The sequence below is a fragment of the Carica papaya genome, chromosome 2, assembly GCF_054855325.1.
Source record: "Carica papaya isolate Zhongbai chromosome 2, ASM5485532v1, whole genome shotgun sequence".
Taxonomy (NCBI): Eukaryota; Viridiplantae; Streptophyta; class Magnoliopsida; order Brassicales; family Caricaceae; genus Carica; species Carica papaya.
This window is the reverse complement of record NC_142310.1, coordinates 12170502-12181812: the sequence shown is the minus strand read 5'-3', so window position 1 is coordinate 12181812 and position 11311 is coordinate 12170502. Positions and strand designations below refer to the sequence as shown.

The window sequence follows — 11311 nt, the reverse complement described above, 5'->3', positions numbered from 1 at the left end:
GAGACCTAAACATTAAAGAAGTAAAAGTTAAATTTAGAATCAAACATATAATAAAATACAGTATATCATTTTATTTAAAATATTTAAATAAAATTAAATATAAATATTAGTTTTAAATCCTTATTACTTAACTTCAAATAAAAACATTGAAACAGTTTATAATAATTCATTAATATAAACCTGTTGATACTAAAGTAATATTATATTCTAATTTTAATAAAACCATTAAGTTAACAAATTAATAAGACATAAAATTAATAAATAACTCAATTAAAAATATTATTTATTTTTAAAATATTTATTCATAACTTTTGATTTCATATTTATTAAAAGCTAAATATAAATTTTAATTTTGCCTAAAAAAAACATACTTCTGAGGTAGATATGATAAAACTCTATTTCTACTAAGGGAAATAGAGAACTTTTTTAATTATTTTTTTTAATAATAACTCTGGGTATTTTTCTTCTTTCACAACATCAATATATATGTGATAAGCATGTAAAATATATATTTTTGTGATTATGATTGACAAAATGTTATATGATTTGAATTTGAAATTAAAGAAATATAAAAATTAGCCCACATCCAAAACTGAGAAAAATGAGTTTTTATTTTATTTTTTTTTAAAATGTAATATAGCGTAAAATAGAATAGAAATTAATGTGTAAAATTGGAGATTTATTTATTTATGTTCCCCTTAGGCTCTCCATATGTATAGAGATTGCAAAAATCCTTAATTGCTAAATGCTGGAATTTGTTTGACGTACCTTCCCATGTGCTCCAAGGTTATGTAATTATTAGAAATTTGGGTCATGGATGACTTATGACCACCACTTATCTTTAAGGAATCTTTAAACAGTAGACACCCTTTTCTCAGATAATGATGGATGGATGGATGGATGTGGTGATGAAAAAGTTATACATATACATGATAGGTTCTAATTATAAATTTATAGATTTATTTTCAAATTATATATATATATATATATATATATTGTTTATGGTATTGATCAATTTGATGGATAGTGGGTATTTTTTACATCTTTACTTGAGTGTAAGTTTGAACTACAGGTAATGTATTGTTTATTAGAAAGTTGTATAATTCGTACTCTATTTAAGAAATGTGTAATTATTATTATTATACATACATACATACATACTTACATGTAAATTTAAATTTAAGTTTTCTCCATATGTGTCTTGTAAGTATTTTGCTTTGGACAAATTCAAAAGATTTGCTTAGATTTTGAGGAAGCAAAATAACAAATTAGAGAGATTATTAAGTCATGATTTAGCTTTTTCTTTGTTGGTAGTATGCTAATTAGCTACGTGATTAGTAGTTATATCAACTAAAATTGACCATTAAGTTTTTTCAATGACTCAAAAGTACAATAATTATCTCAACTTGTTCATCCAAGGATTTGACTTTTGACGCCTCTTCAAACAGATTTAAACCCACGAAGCTAATTTACAACAAACCAATTACCTTTTAGTAAATAATTGCTTTAAAAATACTTTTAAAACTCATAGTATAAACTAGAAACATCCACTTATGCCAAATAAGTTACATATGATTTATTTATTTGGAGCATATATATTTATGAGCTAATTGTGTATGTGTGGGGTTTGAATTGCATTACTAATTTGGATTACTCATCTTTTAAGTAAGCAATTCTTTTAGTATTCTTTCTTTAGAAGATCAGTATGATGCCCGTCTTGGATTTAAAGGACATACTTTTTTCACTTAGTGGGGTTGTATAGAATTGCCTTAAAATTCTAAATTTAGTGATCTTAACTGGTGAGAAAATATACCAAGTTGTAAAGTGCTAACAAACGAAACAAACATTCAAAAAGTATAGAAACTAGTATTTGAGTTTAAATTCTAAATTTATTTTACTAAAGAAAAAAGTATTGGGTTTTACAAAAAAAAAAAAAAAAAAAAAAAGGATGTTGCAATTAAGTACATTATAGTTTCATAAGTTGAAAAAATATTGATTAATCATATAAAAAATAATGAAGGTAAAAACAGAAGATGGAGATTAGAGTGGGAGTTGGATTGTTATATACTTGTGTGTGTAAAAAAAAGTAAATAAATAAATAAATAAACTACCCCACTCATGTGCAAAAGGAAGAAGTGAGGACAAAAGGGAAGAGACAATGAAGGTGGTGAGTAGTGGGTGTCAACACTCATTTCCATATATTTAGCTGCAGATTCTGTCTAACAAAAGATGAATTTTGATGATGGATGGGTGACATTCAAATAATATTCATATATATATATATATATTCTTTCTTCTTCTTTTTTTTTTTGTATATAAGTAAATTCAGAGTCCTAAACCGAGTCATCATCAATTTCAAGTGTGTGGTGAAGAAGAAAATGGCAGGAACAGGAGGAGGAGGAGGAGGTGGGTTCAAGCATTTAGTGGTTATTAAGTTCAAAGATGGTGTGAATGAAGAAGAGATTTTGAAAGGCCTTCAGAAATTGGTTTCAGAGATTGATTATGTCAAATCCTTTGAATGGTTAGTCTTTCTTTCCCTTAATTTCTTATTATCCTAAATCTTTCTGATCAATTACAAAAGAAATATGTCAAGTTATCTTTTGTCTAAATCTTGTACTAATAAAGATTAGTGTAATCTAAGTGAGAATTATGTTTTGATATTTACATACTGATGGTAATATACTAAACAAATCATAATCTCCCCACATATAATATACAGCTTAAATATCTACCTCCACCTGAATAAAATTACAAGTATCAATTAGATATGAATAATTTAGTCAATAAAATAAAGTCGGTTGATATTAAAACGAAGATTACTAACCAAATGTCTCGAGTGAAAGGAATTAAAAATTAAATTAAATTATCTTATAATATGTAATTTATAAATTCACTGTTTCTCTATAACATATTAATTAAAGAAAATATTTAAATTAAAACAAAAAAATAATCTTTTTAAAATTCTATAATCTCTAACAAAATTTCAAATTACTTTTTATTTTCAATTTCATTTTTAGGTTATTTTTATATTTTTAATAAAAATCTTTATTATCTCTAACCAGCTGAACTAATAATTGTAAACTTTTAAAAATATTTTCACCAAAAAAAGAAATCCTTGTGCTCTGTGCAATAAAATCTCTGTTAAATTTGTCATTTTAATCGTCACCCATTTTAACCCCAACAATATAATATTATAAGAAAACAAAGCTAGAAATTATATGTGTGTCTGCGTGTGTATATATATATATATATATATGAAAATATATACCATTTATAAACCTAAAGTAAATATTATTGATTTTGAATGAATTAAATAATTATAATGGATGCGTTGCAGGGGGAAGGACACTGATAGCCATGATGCACTTAGGCAGGGACACACCCATGCTTTCTTGACCAGTTTTGACAGCAAAGAAGACTACAATTCATTTGTCAGTCACCCCATCCATGTTGAATTCTCTGCTACTTTTTCAAACGCCATTGAAAAGATTGTATTGCTTGATTTCCCATCTACTCTTGTCAAGCCACCAGCTTGAATGCATTTTATCTATACCCACCCACCACCCACCACCCACCATTTTAAGTTCGTCAGCACTATTATTAAAAGAAGCTAATTAAGCTACTCATGATAAGAATCCAATGTGTATTTTGAGTCCATGTATCAGAATCTCTAAGTGTTAATTTTGCTTTTATAAGTATGAGTAAGCTTTTCCTATCAATCTCCAATTATTAAGTCTCCGTCTGTTCATTTATGATTTCTATTTTTAGACAAGTAGAAAAATGGAATTGGGAGCAAGGCTATTTTGAGAATAAATTCAGAAATTTGGTAGACAGCATTTGTAAATTCATACTTTAGTTATGTTTAAAATAATTTTGCCAAAATTATATAAAACCATGTATATATTTTTATTACATATCAAGATCAAAGACGTCCAGAATATTCATTAAAATTAAAAAATTGACATTCAATAATTGGTGTACTCTTTTTTTTTTTTTTTTTTTTTTTTTATATTAGATGAAAATAAAATGCACTTTGAATTCTTCTACAATCAAATAATTTAATATAAATAATGATTTTTAAAAATAAAATAAAATAAAATTACTTGAAGAAAATGTATGGACATGATATCATTCATCCTCTATCTATAAAGATAAAAGAACACTTCTATCCATAATTGTAATTATTGATAATAGTTGTTATTGCAATCAGATAGTGTCTTTTGTCAAATAATTGTAATAGGTCATTTACAAATGATAAATAATTAATGTTAGTCATTATAAATAGTTACAACTTGTCACTTAGTGCTAACGCCTAACGGCTAAAGTTTTCTAAATAATGTAACTAAGTTCATAAGTTTCTTTGATTTCTTATAATATCCATTTTCCAATGTATATTTTGTAGTTAATTTCTTCATTCCGTTCATCCAAATCCTTTTTTCTTCACCGTTAAGTTCTTAGAAATGTGCTATATTATCTTTTTAAAGAACATAAACTTAAGGTTTTCAAATAATACCTCTTGCAATACTAAGTCTATACATTATTTATGACAAAACTAGGCAAGTGATGAGGTATTAGGTTGGCTCCACTTTAGCCTATACCATCTTCAATATGCCACTTACCTATTTCATGGTGTTTTAGAAGAGATGAGATATGGTTGTGTTACAAGAGTAACTACGGTTATCTTATATATTCAATATTTCCTTCAAGAAATGAAGTTAAACTTCAAAAGCAACCCATTACTCTCATGCTAATCTAGTACCAATATATATATTTGTGCTACTCTAGTCTTTCACTTTCAAATAAAATATAATTTTTAAAACTATTACTTTGTGAGAGAATAAGTATAAAAGAATAAACTTTTTGTTTCTCACATTTTTTTGAAATGATCTTCTAATAAATCTGTAAACGAACCTCAAATTTCTAACAAAACAGTACAATAATGATATACTCAAAGTTTACTCATTATAGTAGAATATTAGATAAATTTCAACATGTTTGTTTCCCACTTAACCTCCATTTATATCTTGTATCTAATTTTCACTTTTTGATTAAAAACAAAAAACATAAACATCATCCATTATCCAAACACTTATATTAAGGATGTGAGGGGATTCATGAGGGAGCGAATAAATTAATTTTAATGTCTTAACTTCTAAGTTTCAAAGGTGGTGCCCCATAACAATAAAAAAATCACAAGAACAAATTAGAAGACTTAAGGCATGTGGTCCTATAGTGAAACTGTCACATGAATAGTGTTGGAGACAATGTAACTTAACTTTTAGAGCATGTCTTAGAAGATGAATAATAGTAAATTAATTTGATTGACCATAAAAATGGGCTGGTGTATTACTCAGTTCATATTAGATCCAAAATCTTTTAATTAATATTTGTTAAGAATTATAAATTTTAAACAAACATTAAATATATAGATATTTAAGCAAAATTTTAGTATTTTATCTTTTGCTTGAATCAAAGACTAGATTGGAATTATGATGTTCTAAATTTTTTGGTGTAAAGTCAGGCTAAACTTTTCTCTTTAATTGCATTCCATTTCTACAAAGCTAATTTTTTCTTTTAAATACCAATTCAGACATCTGGTATACTTATATTTATAAAAACAAAAGTTGTAATGCCCAATTTTAATTTAATGTAAATTAAATTAATTTATGCAATTTTTTAAATTTTTTTAATGTAAAAATGAAGAAATTTTGATGGATGATGAAATTGAAAACGATTTTAGGGAAAATATGTGAAAATTTGGGTTCTATGGATATTTTTGAAAGAAAAATTAGAAAATAGGGGTCAAAATATAATTTAAAAAACTTGTACCACGTAGGATGCTCGGTCAACAGCCCCAACGAACCAAAACGCGTCGTGTGACAACGGACGCTGATGCGGTGTCATGCGAGAGGCCACGCTGACGATCTGGGTGTCTGCGATCGAACAGTCTAGATCCGTTCCCGCGAGCACAAACGGCCTGGATGCGTTCCTTTTCCAAACAAAACCAGACGGTCAGATTTAAACGCGATAGGACGGTTCAGATTAAATCGCGATGAATAGCCCAGATTAAATCACGATGAACGGTCCAAATTCACTTCCGATTTAATCGCGATCGGATGATCCAGATCAAATGCGATAGACGGCTCAGATTAAATGGAGATGGATATAAATAACTTTCATTACACCAAATCATAACCCTAGCCGCCAGACACCCTTGCTGGAGAAGAATACTCAGTCGCCGTCGCGCTGGAGCTACTTCTGACCGCCAAAAAAGGTAAAAATTTTCTCATTTGCTCGGAATCAAATTTTAAACACCCTCATGGCCAAATCGGAGCAAAAGGACCGGTTGATTGGCTGAAAACTGCGGGTAAAACCCGACGCCGACATCGCAGGAAATTTCACAAAATGCCTTCGATGAGGCCCTTCACGATTCTCGTTCGGCGTAATTTTTCCACCATTGTAATCACCGTTTCTTTCTTTATAAGTTGATCAGAGCAAAACACTCAACCGCAACATGAGCCGGAGGAGCCGCCGCACTAGAGAGCCCCGTCGCTGGTGAGTTTCAGTTTTTTATATTTTTTGGCCAACTGAGCCCCTTTAACGTGTTTTCTCGTAGAAATTGATGTAAAATCGACCAAAAATAGCAACCCGAGGCCGACCGTCGTTGTAGGCAGCAATGCCGACGCCAGAACACGACGGAGCCGCCATGCCAGAATTTTGAAATTGGCCAAAATTGGGTTTTGAGACTGATTTTAGGTTTTTTGGGATATTTGTAGGTACTTATAGCGCGTTTTAATTTTCGGAGAAAAATTTAGAAAATTCGGGGACCGCCGGTAGGCGTAGTCAACAAATTTTACTTTTCAAGCATCGAACTGAGTAAGAATCTTTCACCATATTTTCTGTTATACAATTGAAGTCTAAATAAATAATAATATTGTATTTTGTATAATTTAGAAAATATTCATAAGTAATTACGGGTTACTAATGGAGTCAGAATCAAAAATTATTTATTGTTGATTCTGTTGAATTATTTTACAATTAATTGCATGATAGTATTTCAATTATTGATTTTATAGTTTTGAATGCATGTATTGTTTGATTTATACGATTACCATTAAATTGGAAAATGGAGACTAAAGGAAAACGAAAATTTGTGTGATTAAATGAATGGATAAAACGGCAGCCGTACTGGGTATTCTGGGAGATAGTGGACGGACCAGGTATAATAGAAAACCCTACCGTGAATGTTGTCTCATATCGGACGGAGTATCGAGACTTGGTAATTTGGCATTTATACCGGACGAGTTATGGGGACGACCCGTTAATTGAGAATGTTAAAGAAAAGTGTTCACGCGTAGCAAAGAGATCCCTATGAACCCCCTTGGATACCAGCAGGTTGATGGAAAGAGATAGTTGTTGTTTGATTTATTGAATATGGATTTATAATGTGTGCATGTTACCGATTTCATATGAAATTATGATAAGTACTATGTTATTGTCTATATAGGTTGTTTTTATAAATCTTGCTGCAGTAAGTAGACAGTAAATGATTTTATTATTAATAAATACATTTATTTAATTAAGTGTTCCATTAGTTGTTTTGATTTTCTACCAACCTTCATTTCTGTGTCAGTGAGTAGCGTGATATTCTTACTGGACTAGTATAGCTCATTCCTTATTTAACAATTTCAGATCAAGAAAACTAGGATCCAGAGCCCGATCCACAAGAGGGCTACGAGTAGGATGTCAATCTCATTTTATTTTTGTTTATTTCCTTAATTTTTTATATTTCCTTCAAACGGGTAATTCCTGTAGCACTATTTGGTTCTTTAAGTCGTGTGTAAGGAATTTAAACCCTAACTAATCATTTTACTTCCGCACTTAGGCTATTATTTATTTTCTTTAAATTTTCGGGATCGTTACAGTTAGTATCATAGCCGCGTTTCTCGGATCCATTCCTTACATAAATTCTTAGGAGACACCAAAAACAATGAATTGTCACTTAACCATTTCTTATAAAATGCAGGTACATATAGATGAGGAGAGGAAGATCCCTACTAAACTAAGCAGTCCGGGAGGGTTCGCTTAGAGAGGATGTTGACCAGTTATTTTAAATGATAGAGAGACTCATTGTTGCCCAGCAGGCCCGGAAGGAAAAGAGGGAGTTATCTTACCCTCCCCCGCTGCCATAGGTTGAGCCACCCCTACAGTAGGAGAATCTCGAGCCACCCCGATATGACCCTGCTCCTCCACAGTACCACCCGGCACCACCACAGTATGATCCGGTAGCATGATCCGGTGCCCGAGCTACCGCATCACCCGACACAACCACAGTACAATCCGGTGCCTCCATCGTATCATCAAGTACAACTGTAGGGTCATCCAGTCCATCCTCAGCACAGTCCACTCCCTCATCCACTGGACCCAGCTCCTCTCATGATGGACTCAACCTACATAGAAATGTATAAAAGACTAAATCCATCTACTTTTGTAGGGAGATCCTCTTTTGAAAAGGCTGAGTTTTGGTTAGCTGAGATAGAGAATGCCTTCAAGACCCTCGGGGTGATTTTTGAACAGAAGGTTATCCTTGTTACCTACATGCTAGTGGGAGAAGTAGACTGCTGGTGGCAACTCAAGCAGACCACCTTGTCCCTTCCAGTCACTTGGGAACAGTTCCTAACAGCCTTTCATGCAGAGTACCTTCCAGAGCATCTCCGACATCTAAAGGAGATAGAGTTTGTACACTTGGTTTAGAGGGACATGACTGTATCAGAATATGCTTGCAAGTTCCTAGAGTTTGGTCAATATTCTCCTGAGAGTATGATGGATGAAGGCAGAAAGGTTAGAAGGTTCGAGTAGGGTCTCCGTCCTGAGATCAGACAGCAGTTGTTTGTGCTCGAGCTTAGTATTTATTTGGCTATTCTGACCAAAACACAGTTAGTGAAGAGGAGTATTTGCACCTTCCCTTAAGTAGTAGGGAACCTCAGGTCCTCATCCCCACACCACAGACCAGCGCCTACTGTACCTGTTCAATAGAACAAGAGACCTAGACCGATGACTCAGGCTCCCCCTCAGGTTCCAGCAGTAGGACGCGACAAGATCTATCAGCATTGTGGTAAGGATCACGGGGACCGACCTTGCTATCATCTCAACAACACCTGCCGCATATGTGGTAGCGTCTAACATTATGCAAGGGAGTGCCCGAGGAACCAGAACCAAGCCAGACCTCCTATACAGGGTAGGGCTTACAATCTCACTTAGCAAGATATAGAAGCCAACCCGGACGTGGTACATGATATGTACACTATCTGTAACCATCTTGCTCATGTCTTGATTGATACTGTGCATCGCATTCATTTTTTTTCATATATTTTTGCATCAAAATTAGATGTATTACCTGAACAACTTGATTCTGTGTTGTTTGTGTCTATTCTTGGGAGTAGGACACTACTAGGGGAGGTTGTATACAGAGTCTGTGCCATAGATATGGTAGATAGAAAATTGAATGTAGACCTAATAGAAATTAACACGAGAGACTTTAATGTAATCTTTCCACTTTTTGGTGATCAAGATAACCAATCCCTTGAACAAGTTAGCAAGAATATACATCCGAGAGATAGTCAGATTACATGGAGTTTCAGTGACAATAGTGTCCGACAGGTACCCCAAGTTCACTTTTTAATTCTGGTCTAGCTTCCAGCAAAGCATGGGAACGAAGTTGTCCTTTAGTACTGCATTTCACCCTCAGACTGATGGACAGTCGGAAAGGACGATCCGCACATTTGAGAATATGCTCCGAGCTTATGTTCTTGACCTTTGGGGCAATTGGGATGACCATATACCCCTGATAAAGTTTGCCTATAACAACAGCTACCTAGCAAGTATTGGCATGCCTCCGTATGAGGCATTGTATGGCCGCTCATGCAGATCATTGATATGTTGGAAAGAAGTGGGTGATAGAAAACTATTCAACTCAGACCTTGTAGAGGAGACTACAGGCAAAATAGTTAAGATCAAGAAGAATATTCAAACGGCTCAGAGCAGGCAGAAAAGTTATGCGGACACCCGGAGGAGGGATTTGGAATTTGAGAAAGGCGATCGAGTATTCCTTAAGGTCACTTCTTTCAAGAGAATTAGTAGGTTTAGCAAGAGGGGAAAACTAAACCCCTAGTTTATTGGGTCATTCAAGATCTTAAACAGAATTGGTACCGCTACCTACAGACTGGCCCTGCTTCCATAACTTTTCATGGTCCATAATGTGTTTCATGTGTCCATGTTACGCAAGTACAACCCAGACTCTTCTTACGTCTTGGCCTACAAGCCTCTTTCACTCCAGGAGGATATGTCCTACGAAAAAGTACTGGTGGATATTGTGTACCGAAAGAGAATATTACTCTGCAATTAAAAAATTCACTTGTTTAAGGTCATATGGTAGAATCACACACCGAGAGAGGCCACATGGGAGTTAGAATCAGACTTCATAGCCTAATAACCCCAACTGTTTATTTGTGAGTGAAAGAGACAAATCTTATGGACCAAATTTCTTTTAGGGGGCGAGAGTTGTAATGTCCAATTTTAATTTAATGTAAATTAAATTAATTTATGCAATTTTTTTATTTTTAATTTAATGTAAAATAAAGAAAATTTGATGGATGATGAAATTGAAAACGATTTTGGAGAAAATAGGTGAAAATTTAGGTTCTCGGGGTATTTTTGAAAAATAAATTAGGAAATGGGGGTTAAAATATAATTTAGCAAACTTGTGCCACGTAGGATGCCCGGTTAGTAGCCTCGGCAAACCAGAACGTGCTGTGTGGGAACGGACGCTGACGCAGTGCCATGGGAGAGGCCACGCGGGCGATCCGCGTGCCTGCGATCGAACGGTCCAAATCCATTCTCACGCGCATAGATGGTCTGGATGCATTCCCTCCCCAAACGCGATCGGATGGTCATATTTAAATACGATCGAATGATCTAAATTAGATTGCAATGAACGGTCCATATTAGACCGCGATGAACAGTCCACATTCACTCCCTATTTAATTGCGATCGTACATTTCAGATCAAACGCGATGGACGGTCCAGATTAAGTGGAGACGAATATAAATAACTCTCTTCACACCAAACCCTAACCCTACCCGCCAGATACCCTCGCTGGAGAAGAAGACCCAGCCGCCGGAAAGGAGAGCCGTCGTCGCGCCAGAGCTACTTCCGACCGCCAAAAAAGGTAAAAATTTCTCCATTTGCTTGGAATTCAATTTTAAACACCTCCATGGCTAAATCGGAGCAAAAGAATCGGTCGATTGATCGA

The 11311-nt window shown here is 33.6% G+C and overlaps 1 protein-coding gene across 1 annotated transcript; it reads left to right on the top strand.

The window, feature by feature from the left end:
• Nucleotides 1-2322: 2322 nt before the first annotated feature.
• On the top strand, nt 2323-3719 carry LOC110815568 (Stress responsive A/B Barrel Domain-containing protein). Its single transcript, XM_022043399.2, has 2 exons — nt 2323-2521; nt 3338-3719. Exons 1-2 carry the CDS (start codon nt 2379-2381, stop codon nt 3534-3536), a joined length of 342 nt encoding a protein of 113 aa, XP_021899091.2. The 5' UTR covers nt 2323-2378; the 3' UTR covers nt 3537-3719.
• The last annotated feature ends 7592 nt before the right edge of the window (nt 3720-11311 follow it).